Here is a 16,663-nt window from a genome sequence, read left to right as displayed (position 1 = left end):
GCCTCATTATGTGGCTTGATGTCAATCTCTATTTGTTAACATTCCCATGAAGAAGCTGGTGACTTTTGACTCTGTTAAATATGTTATAATAATGCAAGTTTTGTTCTCATAGATGAGAGCAAAAGTTTCAAAGGGGCTTTGAAAGATTAGATGACTGGGCAAAACTGACAGATGGCGTTCAATGTGGAAAAGTCTGCAGTCATTTAATTTGGATCTCAAAATGAAAGATCAAAGCATTGTTAAATTGCAAGAGACTAAGAATGATGATTGAACTTAAGTTATACATAGGAGTAATACTGAAACCACTAAAAGTGAATCAACACCAACAATTTATAAAGTAACTTTAACGTAATAAAATAATTAAGAATTGTTATGAAACTAAATATGATACCAAGCCACATGAGATAAATTACTTGACCAAAAGATTGTTAAAAAAGATTGGTTTTAAGGTGTGCCCTAAAATGGCAAAGAGGTTTATGCAGAGCTCAATATAGCCAATACAGACATAGCCATGCCAATTGGAGCGATTAAAATTAACAGCGCTGATGGGGTTAGAATTAAATGAGTGCTGATATCTTGGAAGGTTGAGGTGTTGGAGGAGAGATACAAAATGGTAAAGCATTAGATGAATTTGAAAACAAATTTGAACATTTCAACGTCAAGATGTTGCTTAACTGAGGACTGATATAAATCAGTGAGCAAAGAGATATTCAGTGAACTGAGCTTGGAACAAGTCTAGACATAGGCAGCAGAGTTTTGGATGACTTCAGATTTATGGAGGGTGGAATGTGAATGAGCACTTGGTTGTGTATTGGTGTAATCATGTCTAGAAGCGATGCGAAGGTATCAATGAGGATTATAGCAGTTGGTACAAGAGGCTAATGCCATATTGGCCTTCATCTTATCATGGCTGGAGTGCAGAGGTGTGGAAGTATCTTTCAGTTTATAAAGCTCTGCTTAGACAATATTTTGGAGAACTGTGCTCAGTTATAGACTCACACCTCAGGAAGAAATTGCAGTGCAGAATCACTGGAATGATATCTGATGAAAGGCCGTAAATTATGAATGGAGGCCCCATCTTCTTGAGTAGGTTTGCATCTTCTCGAGTATAAAAGATTAGTGGGTGACCCTAATTGAAGTTTTTAAAATGATTACAAAATTGTTAGGTCAGAGAGAGTAAAACAATTTCATCTTATGGGAGATTCCTGAGGAAGACAGCATAACCTTAAATTTAGGCCATTCGGTGATAATGTTGGTTAGTTATTTTTCACATCAAAGGTAGTGGAAATCTAGAAAACTCTTACATAGAGGTTAATGCCAAAGAGCTGTTGTGAGTGGATGAATGTGTAATACTAAGACTGATAGGTTTTTGTTTAGCAAAGGCTTTCAATGGCTGTGGAACCAAGGTGAGTGGATGGAATTAAGGTACAGGTTAGCTGAACACGACACCAGGTTATACTCCAGCTAATTGTCTGAGGAAGGAGTGGTGCTCCAAAAACTTGCGGTTTCACATAAACTTGTTGGACTATATCCTGGTATCATGTGATTTTTGGCTTTGTCCATTCCAGTCCAACACCTGCACCTGCACCTCCACATCATAATTAAACTGAACAGAAATACAGACTGGACAGATTCCACTCCTGTGATAGGGTTACGATTTAATCCTATCCTTTTCCACTCCTGATCCATAATTCCCAACGTTTTTCACCACTTCCTATTCATTTTACTTTTGAGCCTTTTGTGGTCTAATCAACAGATATCAAAAGCCAAACTAAAAGTAAATAACAACCAAATTCTGGAGAAACTCAGCAGGTCAGGCAACATCTGTGGAAAGGGAAAGGATATAAGTCATATTCAACTCTTTCTGTTTTACACTCCACACCTGCTGAATATTCTAGCATGTTATTTTGGATTTCTAGCATCTGTAGTATTTTGCCCAGCAACTACTGAATGTTAAACTATAATCCTGGTTCTGCAGTTCAAATTTTTTAAAAACGTTAGCTACATAGCTGTGCTCAGAGCAGACCATTTGCTCCAAGTTTACACCACTTGTTTTCAAAAGAAACATGAAAGAACAAGTCTGTCTTAAAGGCATAGTGTCAGTTCTTTTGATAAACCAGCAAATGTTATATACCTCAAATTCAGTGATCGACTGTGATATCCAACTACAGAGGAAGCTCAATTATCCGGGATTCGATTAACCGAATTTTGGATTGTCTGGTCAAGATTGCAAGGTCCCGATGTTTGGCTAACAAGGTTGTACGGCATTTGATCATCCAGCATTCGATTAACTGACTGAAATATCGTTTGCTCATGACCTTGGATAATCGAGATTCCTTTGTATTTATGTTGTAAATAAAGTGTAACAGTTATGTGAATACCCCTGTATTACATTGTTATTACTTACTGTGTGTTTTCACATTGATTTTAGGAGGTGTGTTGTGTTTTTACATAGATTTTCTGAGGGATGTTGATATCTTGAAGCTTCACTTGGTCAGGGTTAATGTGTTTATGTGTGCCTCTTGATTGTGTGGGATATTTGATCAACCTGCACACTCTTGGCCCCATAGATGCTGGTTAATAAAAAGTCAGCTGCAGTTAAAATACCATAAAGTTCCGGCCTTTTGTGTTTAGTTGGAGGGCGTTGTGGCTCATTCAAAACTGGATTTGGGATAAACCATTGATAACATGGAGCAGTGATGGAATAATGAGATGGTGAAGCATTTCATCTGGGAACCATTGGTGTAAATGTGCATAAATAAAAGTGAAATACTTTGGAGATTGGAAATTTGAAATCAAAACAGAAATTGCTGGAGAAACTCAGCATATCTGGCAACATCTATGGAGAGAGAAACTGTGTTAATGATTTGAGTCCAATGTAACTTTTCTCAGAACTCAAATATGGAATAAATTGCCGCAGACATTAATGTGGAAACTGATCTCATGTCTGTCTGTGATATTGTGACAAATCATTGGGAAAGATGACTCAAGAAATAAAAACAAAGAATGTCGCACCTCTCTACTGCAATTGGAGCCCCATTAATCTTGGAGTCATCATACAACTTAAAACTTTATCAAAGTATAGAAAATGCCCAGTTACCTATTGGATAGACAGATTAACAGAAAGCACAGATAAGGTTTCCAAACTTAACAAGAACATTACAAATGAAGAGATTTTAATGACACATAAACAACAATAACTGTTGATATATCACTAATAGTTAAGACTCGAACTCCATTCTGAAACTCCTTTATGCACTCATACAGACATAAATAGACAAGAAATATAGTGGTTTGGGTTTAGGGAGAAAAATGCAAGGGAACAGTTCAGTAGCACTAGTACCAGTTCTCAGGAATTGATGGAGTGTTCCTTTTGTTTCCCAACTCCTTCAGATTGCTGATCTGCTCCTTCAGGTTTTCTCACTTCATCACAGAAGGCACAGAGTGACTGTTTTACAAATTATAAAGTCTCTGACTTGTTTGTTAAAAGCAATAGCTAATAGCAACTGATAGTCAGTTAATTTTCTCCTTTCTTGAGGCCTACACACACACACACACACAGACACCATCTGCCACAGTTTTGTTCACACCCACACACTAGTAGCCAATCATATAGTTGTTGTCAGGCTGATGAGTTTTGGTACCCATAACTCTACATAACTCCACAAATCAATCAACACTCTGTTAACGGGCTGAATGTCACTTTGTGCACAGACACCAGGGGGTCAGCCCATCTACAAAAGCTTCCCCCATTGTTTGAACAAAGTAACAGCGTAAACACAAGTTACAATGAGTTTCAGTAACTTGTTAAAAGTTCAGCAATTCCTTCCTCAGTCCTTTATTGTGAAACACTCCTTTCCTAATTGAATCTACAATGAAAAAATAAATAAAATAAAATGATAGTCTTTACAGCTCAGCAGATCAGGGCAGTATCTAGTTAGAGAAACATGTTTATATTTTAGTGTTACTAATCTTGGTTAGAACCAGAAGAGTATTCTCGGTTTGAACTTAGGGCAAAAACCTACCTATATAGATAAATGGAAATACTGTACCTGAGGAAAGGGGTGGGGTGATGGTGGGCACAAAAAGGGAGATGGGGCTTGCTAAAACACAGAGCCAAAAATATTTATTATAAAGTTGTCATTAGTAAATTTATTAGTAAGAGTATTTTTAAAATGTTCTAAAAACATAAAATGTAACACAGACTTCAGCTTTAATCAATAAAATAAAAGATATATGTTTTGTCTTTTTCACAAAAAAATTAATTTGAATTCTGCTTAATAATGAAACATGCATAGTATCCGTATTTGTAATAAAATTAGAAAATGCTGCAGAAACTCAGCAGATCTGACAGCTTCTGTGGCAAGTAAAGCAGATTTAATGTTTCGGTCCAATATGACTCTTTTTGAACTGATCCATGTTTTAGAATGTTATTAAAATCTTTGTGTGATTATGTATTGGTTTTTCCTTTGTGTGTAACATTCCTTTTTTAATCTGCTCTAGTCTCTGGTCCGACTGCCTCCTCTAATCTCGCAATGTGATGAAGTACTCCGGTTTTTTGAGCCTCGCCCAGAGGATTTGAATCCACCAAAGGAGTGAGTACCTAGCAGAACGTTGATGAACCTCAGTGAGCCCAAGCTGGGTATGCTGATGGTTGAATGTAAAGTGAAATAAAGTCTCTGCTATAGTCTGGTGCTAAACCAACATGACAATATTCCAGCGAGGCCAGAGATTAGAAACTGGACAAGTTTTGGAAAGATGGAAGATGGTTGGAAAAATTGGAAAAAGAATACATACATCATTAAGACCCCCCCCCTTTTTTTTCCAGGATCCTGTCAAACATCCAAACAAAACCTTCAGTATCTGCACCTACCATTGAATGTTGTCATTTCCTATGTGAGGAAAAAGCAAAATAGAAACTCCTAGAATAATTTGATGACTGTTATTGGAAATGCCCTCTCAACTCCTACCATCACCACCCTGCCCCAAGGTCCCACTCACCACCATCACAAAAAAAATAAAAATTGATGAGCTTATAGAATATATGGATTTAACTCCAAGGGGTGTTGATAGATTCAGAGTCATTTGGAGCCTTGGTGTAAACATTGGATTAATGAACTTTGAAAAGGACCTGGTGGTTTCAGAAGTACTACAATGTTAATGGAACATTAATGGAAAATGTGGGAGAACAGGTTACATGGGACAAAAAGTCATACACTTGTATGAATTAGAAGAAGGATTGCTCCTTTGAGCCATGAGAGAATAATCACATATCAACCCCAATTAAAGTGGCAGTGTCTGAGAGGCCTTTTCCTTCTCTGGATTCTACCCATCTAGCATCTGCATTAATTATTTCCTGGATGAAATAAAATTCTGCTGGGGTAAGTATATTGCCAATGCACATAGGTGGCTCAAGTTGCAGGTGGAAGAGGAATCAGGATGCTACCGGAGGTTGATGAAGATTGTGGGTGTGTGGGAAATGCCAAGGGTGACATTGACTAAATGTTGTACCCTGAGGTTTCCCAGATAATGGGCTTTGGGTCCTAGCATATGGGAGGGTTTTGCAAGTTAATATGGGACTGCTGCTAGCATAACAACAACTCTGTGGTACATATCACTAAACGACGGAAGGCTACTCTGGCAGATCAGGAGCTTTCAGTGGTTTTCTCATGGGATGTGGGCATTTCTGTCTAGGCCAGCATTTATTGCCAATCCCTATTTGTTTTGGAGAAGTTGGTGGTGAGCTGCCTTCTTCAACTGCTGTGGTTCTTGTGGTGTAGGTAACCACAATATATTAGCAACTTGGAGTGGAATTTGCTGGTGGTGGTGTTCCAATGCACCTGCTCACCTTATCCTTTGAGATGATATACTGAAGGGGTTGTACCATAGGTGATGCCATTTTGATTAAATAACACCTCAGCTACATTCCAGAGGCTTATGAATCAAGTCCCAGAATTTTATGAATCAAATCATAACTGGCGTTTGTAACCGTTTTGTGTATTTGGATCATGTTGCTCTTTATGGTAGTATTTGGGAAGAGCATATAAGACAAATCAAAGACTTGTTTGAGCAATTATAGTTGGCTGGTTTTGTGATGAAATTAGCTAAAAATGAATGCAAGAGTGACTTAATGGGATATGTGGTTTGACAAGGACACCTGTTAACCACTCTCTTAACTTATCTATATTCTATAGTGATTGTAATGAGGCTAGCCTGGTGGACCTCATAGAATATGAGTTCACTAATTGGGGCTGTCAATCAGGTCCAATCAGGGAGCCCTGGCTGACACCTTAAAAACAGGAGAGTCAGATGTTCTGCTCACTTTGAGAGATGGCTTTTAGAAAGATGGATAACTGTTAAGGACTTGCCACGTGTAAATAAAGGATGACTTAGTGACTGGATACTGGTTTCCACAAGCAGCTCTCCCACATTTGTGGGAATGGCTGGGTAAGTCCTGGTCTGAGTTATACATCAACTATGCAAGTCCTTTCATAGACTCCTCTGTACATTTATGAGGGAGAGACAGAGAATTGGAGGTGTTGCTCCAGCCATTTAACAACTTACAGCTGTAGCCAGAAGGCTTTGGAAATCAGAAGACTTTGGTTGAATCGCAAGAAAGTATCGTAATTTGCATGAGCTTCATACTTCGCAATTAATACAAGTGCAGTCAGGCCCTCCCCAATGGCTTGCTTGCTTGAGTATTATATTAAGTAGAATTCATGAAACCCTAACCTTGGCTGTTCATTGCCCACTGAACTGCAGCAGAATTCTGTTCAACTCATTGGTAGCAGGCAGAGTCTGGTGGATAGTATGAGGTGATGGTTAAAGGAATTAGGGACATGGTTCAAATACTCCCACTTCTCACCTGTCACCCCCACCCCCACCTCACTTAAAGTGTGTTCCTTTCTGAAAATAGTCTTGCATTATGTGTTGATATTTCAGCTGTTAGGAATAACCATGCACCTTGTTCTGAATGTTTGTGTTTTCTCTTTCATTGCCCATGTAATCTTGGCCTCTTAGACATACACATGCTTCCACCTAGTGGCCGTTCACATTCTGCTGCATCATGTAATACTGATGACATTTAAATGGTCATATTATACCAGAGCTGCACCTGTATACTGCTGGAAATTCTGTGAAGGGATTTTTCTGTTTAGTACAGTATTGAATACATGTTTCTGTTTTTATCAAAAAGGGACTTAATGTTTTTGTTTCATCTGTTCTGGAGCTAGTGATGCATAGAGGTCAACAGCATAGAAAAGGGTCCTTCAACCTATTGAAGTTGTGCTGATCAAAAAACACCCACCTAACTACTCTAATCCCATTTACTTTCGCTTGGCCCATAGCCTTATATGCTCTGTTATCACAAGTGTACATCTAAATACTTCTTAAATGTTAAGAGAGTTTTGCTTCAACCACTATTACAGGCAGTTTTCCAGAGTCCCACCAGCCTCTTGGTGACAAATGGTTTCTTTCCATCTGTGATGTAAATCTTATAGCCCTTACCTTAAATCTGTGCCCCGGTCATTGATCCGTCCACCAAGGGAAAAGGTTTATTCCCATCTACCCTGTTTATGCCCTCATAATTTTATACATTATAAACATGCCCACTCTTGTCTCCTTTGCTCCAAGGAAAACAGCCCCGGTCTCTCCAATCTCTCCTCATAACTAAAACATTTGAGGCCAGGCAACATCTTGATAAATTTCCTCTGCACCTTCTCCAGCGTAGTCACATCCCTCCACAAGATGTGGATTCCAGAACTGCACACCATGGCTGAACTTATAAAGTTCTAGCATTACCTCCCTGCTCTTAAACTCTGTGTGCATTGGCTAATAAAGTATCCTACGTGCCTTTTTATCCACTTTATCCACCTATCTTGCTACTTTAAAGGACTGGTGGTTATGCACACCAAGGACCCTCTGCTCCTCAATGCTTCCCGGGGTCCTAGTGTTCATCGTGTATTCGCTTGTCTTGTTTGTCCTGTCCAGGTGCCTCACCTCACACATATTCAGATTGAATTCCGTTTGTCACTGATTAGCCCATCTGAGCTAAAGGCCCTTGAAGACAGAAACAGGGGAATGTATTACGTGGAACAAAGAAATGGCAGAAGAATTGGATTGGTACTTCAGATCTGTGTTCACTGGGGAAGACACAAACAATCTCCCTGAGGTAACAGTAGCTGAAGGACCTGAACTGAAGGGAATTTATATTTGCCAGGAATTGGTGTTGGAGAGAATGTTAGGTCTGAAGGTTGATAAGTCCCCGGGGCCTGATGGTCTACGTCCCAGGGTACTGAAGGAGGTGGGTCGAGAAATCGTGGATGCGTTGGTGATTATTTTACAGAGTTCGATAGATTCGAGATCAGTTCCTGTGGATTGGAGGGTGGATAATGTTATACCACTTTTTAAGAAAGATGGGAGAGAGAAAGCAGGAAATTATAGACCAGTTAGTCTGACCTCAGTGGTGGGAAAGATGCTGGAGTCTATTAAAAAGGATGAAACTACGACACATCTGGATAGTAGTAACAGGATAGGTCAGAGTCAGCATGGACTTATGAAGGGGAAATCATGCTTGACTAATCTTCTGGAATTTTTTGAAGATGTAACTCTGAAGATGGACGAGAGAGATCCAGTAGATGTAGCGTACCTGGACTTTCAGAAATCTTTTGATAAAGTCCCACATAAGAGGCTAGTGAGCAAAATTAGGGTGCGTGGTATTGGGGGCAAAGTACTAACTTGGATTGAAAGTTGGTTGGCTGATAGGAAACAAAGAGTATGATAAACAGCTCCATTTCGGACTGGCAGGCAGTGACCAATGGGATGCCGCAGGGATCAGTACTGGGACTGCAGCTTTTTACAGTATATATTAATGATATAGAAGATGGTATTAGTAATAACATTAGCAAATTTGCTGATGATACTAAGCTGGGTGGCAGGGTGAAATGTGAGGAGGATGTTAGGAGATTACAGGGTGACCTGGACAAGTTAGGTGAGTGGTCAGATGTATGGCGGATCAGTTTAATGTGGATAAATGTATGGTTATCCACTTTGGTGGCAAGAACAGGAAGGCAGATTACTACCTCAATGGAATCAATTTAGGTAAAGGGGCAGTACAGAGAGATCTGGGTGTTCTTGTACACTAGTCTATGAAGGTAAGCGTGCAGGTACAGCAGGTAGTGAAGAAGGCTAATAGCATGCTGGCCTTCATAACAAGAGGGATTGAGTATAGAAGCAAAGAGGTTCTTCTGCAGCTGTACAGGGCCCTGGTGAGACCATACCTGGAGTACTGTGTGCAGTTCTAGTCTCCAAATTTGAGGAAAGACATTCTGGCTATTGAGGGAGTGCAGCGTAGGTTCACGAGGTCAATTCCTGGAATGGCAGGATTACCTTACACTGAAAGACTGGAGCGACTGGGCTTGTATACCTTTGAGTTTAGAAGACTGAGAGGAGATATGATTGAGACATATAAGATTATTAAAGGATTGGACACTCTAGAGGCAGGAAACATGTTTCCGCTGATGGGTGAGTGCCGAACCAGAGGACACAGCTTAAAAATACGGGGTAGACCATTTAGGACAGAGATGAGGAGAAACCTTTTAACCCAGAGAGTGGTGGGTGTGTGGAATGCTCTGCCCCAGAGGGCAGTAGAGGCCCAGTCTCTGGATTCATTTAATAAAGAGTTGGATAGAGCTCTCAAGGATTGTGAAATCAAGGGTTATGGAGATAAAGCAGGAACAGGATACTGATTAAGGATGATCAGCCATGATCATATTGAATGGAGTTGCAGGTTCGAAGGGCAGAATGGCCTACTCCTGCACCTATTGTCTATTGTCAATCCATCTATATTGTCTTGTAATCTAAGGCTATCCTTACTATTTATCACCACCAACCTTTATATTATCCACAGACTTCCTGATAAACCCTCCAACATTCAAGTCTAAATCATTTATATGTAACATAAATGGCAAGGGCCCTAACATTGATCCCTGTAGAACCTTACTAAACACGGGCTTTTAATCACAAAAACACCCTGTGACCATCACCCTCTGCTTCCTGCCACTCACCCAATTCTGTATCCAATTTGACAAACTTCCCCTGACCTTTCGTATTAGTTTTCCATGTAGATCCCTTTGAAAAGCCTTGTTGAAGTCCAAGTAAACTATGTCAAATACATTGCTCTCATCTATACACCTGCTCACCTTTTTGAAAAATTCAATCAAGTTGGTCAGACATAGTCACTCTTTAACAAAACCATGTTGACTATTCTTGATTAATCCCTGTGTCTTGTATTTTTATTAATTTTCTCCATCAAATTGCTTCCAATAGATTTAGACAAGTTAGACAATTTCATGTATTGAGAAGATGGTGGTTGGCCTTCTCTTTGGATCACTGCAGTTCTAACAGAGCTCTGATATCAAGGAAGCATTTGACTTAGAGAATATGCAGCAAATGGCTTTTGCTGATCCACGATATCACTGCTGTTGTCCTTCTGAATTATAGTGATTGTAGATGTGAAAATAAACAGGATATTGTAGAATGCCCTTAATTAGTTGGTGTCTACGCAAAGTGTCCTGCTCGTCAATGTTGAGTTTTGTGGTAGAAGTGCTGATTTAGTGAACTACCGTCATCTTGGATGGTGAGTTTTTGGTGTGCTGTTGTATCATATTCAGATAAAGGGAGATTGTTCATCATATTTTTATCTTGGACCTTGTGATGGAGAAACTCTGGAGTCAAGAAGGGAGCCTCTCAACACAGGATGCTCACCTCCTTAAAGCCACTGAGATAATATTGCTGATTCAGAAACATTTTAATCAATTGTCATTTAAAAAGGCTGATAATTTCCATCTCCAATTTTACTGACATATCTTCTGCATCATATGGAATGGTAATGTCTGCAATGAAGCAGTTCTTTCTAAGGCAAATATGTTTGCAGAAGTTAAAAAAAATGGCATTGTTGTCTCAGGCATGTGTGTAGGATAGAAAGTGACCACATCTCCGAGGATATGATATACAAGGAGGGCTTCTGTTCCAAGAAACCTGCAGTGCACGCAAAGCTTTGTAACAAGGATTCTATTAAAAGAGACATGAACATGCCTACCTGTTGGAGTAAGTGATAGCCTATTGCTGGTTGAGAGGAACTTTGAAAGGGCGTGGTTGAATTTGGTTAGAGTCATAGAGACGTACAGCACGGAAACAGGCCCTTTGGTTTAACTTGTCCATGCCGACCAGATTTCCCAACCCAATCTAGTCCCACCTGCCAGCACCTGGCCCATATCCCTCCAAACCCTTCCTATTCATATATCCATCCAGATGCCTCTTAAATGTTGCAATTGTACTAGCCTCCACCACTTCCTCTGGCAGCTCATTCCATACACATACCACCCCCTGCATGAAAAAGTTGCCGTTTAGGTCTCTTTTATATCTTTCCCCTCTCACCCTAAAACTATGCCCTCTAGTTCTGGACTCCCCCACCCCAGGGAAAAGACTTTGTCTATTTATCCTATCCATGCCCCTCATAATTTTGTAAACCTCCATTAGGTCTCCCCTCAGCGTCCAACGCTCCAGGGAAAGCATCCCCAGCCTGCTCAGCCTCTCCTTATAGCTCAAATTCTCCACGCTGGCAACATCCTTGTAAATCTTTTCTGAACCCTTTCAAGTTTCACAGCATCTTTCTGAAAGGAAGGAGACCAGAATTGCATGCAATATTCCAACAGTGGTCTAACCAATGTCCTGTACAGCTGCAACATGACCTCCCAAATCCTGTATTCTTGTTGCAGTCCATGTTGGAGCAAAATAGGTAGGAACAGGGAGGAAATCGTGCTGAAAAAATATCAGATGTTTTACCTGATTGTTGGAGTGATTGGGGCCTGATTGTAATTCAGGTGTCTCTACTGTTTCCCATGTTCATTCTAACAAGAACATGTTAGTTACAGACATTATTCTTACATAGTGAGAGTTCAGCACAAGTTCGGAGAGCCTCCTCCTCCTCCATGAGACCACTCTTTACTCCTCTTGTAGGCATGTGATCTTACATTTCCACCACATCAAAATTATCTTAGACTCATTATGCTAAACCCAGTTGTCCACATTGTGCAATTTGTCATAGGAGTAGAAATATCAAGACAATTAACATATGACTAAAAGGAGTGGTATGGGAAAGAGAGTTCATTTTCATGCAGTACTGGCACCGCAGCTAGGACATGATGGAACTGAACTGATGGGACCAGTTTCACCTGAACCTGACTGACAGACATGAGTCCCAGCAGAAAGGCTAAATAAGGCAAAGACTTTAAACTAGAAGCTTAACAATCTAATTAAATGGAGCAGGACAAGAGAACATAGATAAGACGAAAGTAAGAGAGGATACTTATAACAAGACAATAAATAGAGTTGAACTTGGAGTTTAAAAAAATTGGTTAACATTAAGTGACAGGAAATCATGACTGAACAAGGCATTGTTGACTCCCTAATCATTGGACACATAAGGTAGGACATCTCACAGAGAAGTGCAGTCTGTGGTCAGAATGTGCATTCTTTTCTTTCCTTAGCTGCTGACCTTCTACATTAGTATTAAGAGTCAAAACTCAAATTGTGTGCAGCTTGATGGGCAAGTTGTTGCCATTCTGAATTATTGGTAGCAAGCTCCTGCCAGTCATTAATATCAATTAGTGCTTCAAGGAGAATCTTAGATTATATTTTAATCTTAGATAATATTAGAATGTTGGCCATTTGAAAGTTGAGAGAGCAGGACCTGGCAGGGGAGACAGATTTCAGCATCTGAGTACAATGTCAAGTCCATCAAAGATAATTTTGTAGAATTTTTACCTGAAGTCATCTTCAAAAAGAATGCTAGCATTTGTTTGACAATCCATCCATTGAATCTGGAGGATTAGGCAGAGGCATTGCTGATGGAATTTTTCTTTTGCTGTTGTGCGTTGTAGAAACATTGGACGTGGGAGCAGGAGTAGGCCATTTGGTTCTTCAAGCCTGGAACACCTTCCAGTAAAATCGTAGCTAATCTAGTTGTGGCCTTGTCTTCACTTTCCTGTCTGACCACCCACCCCATAGCGTCTTGACTCCATTATCTATGAGATATCTATCTAACTCATTGGTGAATTACTTTAAAATACCAGCCTCCACTACCTTCTGGGAAAGAGAATTTTACACGCTAATTACCCTCTGAGAGAAAAAATAGTCTCCTCATCTTGTCTATTCTCTTTAAATCTCATTTAAGGAGACCTTTTATTCTTGAACCATGTTCTGCAGTTTTAGCCTTCCTCACATAGGAATCATCCACTTGGTATCTATCCTATTCAATCGCTCAGGCTCTTATAGGTTTCAATGAGATCACCCCACATTCTTCTAAACTCCAATGGGTAAAGGCCCAGCCTGCACAACCTTTCTTCGTAAGACAAGCTCTTCGTCCCAGGAATGAGTTAAGTGAACCTTCTCTGAACTCCTTCTAAAGCAAATATATCTTGTTTTCAAATAAGGAGACTAAAACGTGCACAGTTCTCCAAATGTGCTCTCAATAATGTCAAGTACAATTGTAGTAAAACATCCCTACTGTTATATTTCATCTCCGTGCAAAAAAAAATTCCATTTGCCTGTCCTAATCATGTGCCGTGTCTGCAAACTAACTCTTTGATTCATGTACAAAGGTACCCAGATACCTCTTTACCTTTTGAGTTGTGGAGTGTTTCTCCATTTAAGTAGTATACTGCTTTTCACTTCTTATTGCCAAAATAGACAATTTCATTTTCATCCACATTATACTCCATCTGCCAAATTTTTGCCACTGACTTAAGTTGTCCATATTCCTTTGCAGATTTGGTTCTCTCATCCAAAACGTTGAAATAGGTTGTAAATAATTGAAGACCATTCTGCTAGTTACTACCTGTCAACCTAATAATGACCTGTTTACTCCTAACCTGCTTCCTCTTAGCTAACCTATCCTTTATCCATGCTAATATGTTTCTCACTGCACCGGGTACTTTGATCTTATGCAGCAACCTTCAAAATGGCTCCTTATCAAACATCTTCTGGAAGTGAATATTATTTTATCAAAATGTTCATACATTTAACATGATTTTACTTCCATGCTTGGATCACATGCTTGGTCACATTGTGATTTTCCAAGTATCTTGCTATAACCCCCTTAGTAATGGATTCAGCACTGACACATGATGCCTTTCTAAACTAAAAGCCTTTTACCACTACACTGTCTGTATTCCTCTGTTCCCTGCTTTTTAACATCTAGTCTTGAGCATTGCTATAATGTCCGTCTCCGTCATCTCCTCTGGCAGTACATTCAAGGCACTTAACACACTGTGTAAAAAACACTGCCTCTCATATCTCCTTCAAACTTACCCCTTTTACCTTAAACCTATGTCACCTAATTATTGAATTTCTACCCTAAGAAAATGGCCCTGACTATCCATTATATCCACGCCTCTCATAATTTTGTAAACTTTTATCAGCTCATTCCTCATCCTCTGATGTTCAGATGAAAACAAACCAAGTTTGTCCAATTTCTCCTCATAGCTAATGCCCTCCAGACTAGGCAACATCCTGGTAAACCATTTCTGAACCTTCTCCAAAGCCTGCACATCCTTCTGGTAGTGTGGCGACTATAATTAATAATCCAAGTGAAGCCTAACTAAAGTTCTGTACAGCTGCAGCACGACTTGCCTTTTTTAACTCTGTGCCCTGACCGAAGAAGGCAAGAATGCATATATCTTCTTGATTACCTTATTCACTTGTGTTGTCACTTTAAGGGAACCGTGGACCTGCATGTCTAGATCCTTCAGTATGCTAATGCTGTTAAGAGTTCTGCCATTTACTGTATAAGTCCCTCCAGCATTAAATTTTCCAAAATGCATGGTGTTCATGTATCCTGGTGGCTAACTTTCTTCCTGTTTGTCCTATGTAGTGTTTGTGGCATTCCTTGCATGGAATTTTATAGATGACGTTGGTTTTGTATGTTTTGTTCCTTCCTGTCAAACTCTGGTAATCATTGCCCCAAATTACTACCTTTTTTTTTCTCTTTACCATATCACCCCTCACTTGATCCCTTGCCCCCAGTATTTAATTTAAAGTCCTGCTGCTGATCTGCAGTCCAGTCCTAACTGCAATACTGGAGTGTGGTGATAACAGCTACTCTGAACAGTTAGGTTTTTCTTGACCTGGAGAGGTCTTTCTGACAAACAATCAATGCTACAGTTTGTGGAAGGCTAAGGTACTAGACATATCCTGGCTATGGATCTCCTCATAATAAGCCTTTGGGTGAGGTGGCTGCCAAGTTCTGGGAAGTGCTCTGCACATACTAGAGACTGTCTTTCAACGTACATAGGAGTTTGAATATTCAGCCCACCAAGTTTGTATAACAGTGAGTTTTATTTTTGCAGCATTCAAGAGTTGGCTGAGTTTTTGTGGGCAGAATTTAAGTGACCATGGGTGACTTGTCAATCTGGTGAGTTATCTATATACGTAAGTCATGGCTATACTTTCATTTTGGCATGAAAACAAATGAGATTAGAGTTTTGCATCTAGATGCTATTGAATACTCAGCCCAGAGGGCATTTGATCTTTGGGAACATATTTGCTTAATTCCAGTCCAGATTCTGAAGTTATCTATTCTGAATCTCCCACTAAAGACTGTTGCAGTGATATCTTCATAAAGCAACTGCAGGATGTAATGATGTTTCTCAGACAAACAGTTCTTTAAAGCACAATTCACAATCTTGCAATTTGCTAAATTAAATGTATTGCTCAGGACATTGAACTGAAGAGCATTTGATGCTCTTGATAGATCTGTTGGATTTGTATTGCAACACAGGTTTTATCAACGGTTTCTCTGGAATATCTGAAGCTACACACTCTGGGAGGATTTCCTCAGCCATAGGAAACAGGTGATTCAGAAGAATGCATGTCAGACCTCTCTGTACTATGCACAAAATAATTATGTATCATTTCCACTGCAAATTCTCCTATCTTGAAGACTTCTACAATTGCTGCATTCCTGAAGTTGGCAGGAGATTTCTTCTTCTCTATCATATCTGTAAGATGAGTTCATGGAGTCTTGATGTAAGCGAAGGTCCATCAGCTTTGAAGACATCAGAATACCTTTGGGATTGGAGCTTTCTTGTTTATCATCTGTATGATTTGTTGTTACAGCAGTCCCATCAATGATGTTCATCTGTACTTTCCAGGACAGGGTATTGGGACTTACCTTGGTGAATATCAGCAGTCACTGTGGATTCATGGTTGAAGTATTGTTCAAAATATTTCTTCAGTGTTTATACATGGCATTACCACTGCTGAGAATAGAGCAAAGAGGATTTTGTCCATTTTGCTTCTGTATATAAATGGCCCTAGAACATCAAAAAGTTTCACAGGTCATGAAGAATCAGCATATTGTTATTAATCTTGTGCTTTATCTTCCTACCACAAGTCACTTGTTCCAACAGGCAATGAAGGATTCTCATCTTTTGTTCTAGGAGATTTCATATTTGAGCATATATATTAATCAGTCAATAAAATTTGTGCCATAGATTAACACATCTTTTAAAAATAGCAAATCTAACACACAACTTTATTTCTAGAGGGAGAGAAACGAAACTTATGTTAAACCTTAATTGAATCCAAGTTAGACCATGCTTCA

The 16,663-nt window shown here is 39.6% G+C and overlaps 1 protein-coding gene across 1 annotated transcript in view; it reads left to right on the top strand.

Moving 5' to 3' along the window:
* Positions 1-16,663, top strand: part of sh3pxd2aa (SH3 and PX domains 2Aa) — a 306,310-nt gene that overhangs the window by 127,838 nt on the left and 161,809 nt on the right. The window contains exon 5 of the mRNA XM_060842142.1: positions 4,504-4,595. Within this exon, the coding sequence (XP_060698125.1) occupies positions 4,504-4,595 (92 nt within the window). The remainder of the gene's footprint in view (positions 1-4,503; positions 4,596-16,663) is intronic.

The sequence above is a fragment of the Hemiscyllium ocellatum genome, chromosome 22, assembly GCF_020745735.1.
Source record: "Hemiscyllium ocellatum isolate sHemOce1 chromosome 22, sHemOce1.pat.X.cur, whole genome shotgun sequence".
Lineage (NCBI taxonomy): Eukaryota > Metazoa > Chordata > Chondrichthyes > Orectolobiformes > Hemiscylliidae > Hemiscyllium > Hemiscyllium ocellatum.
The sequence above is the reverse complement of the archived record's forward strand: the minus strand, read 5'-3'. Positions and strand labels throughout refer to the sequence as shown.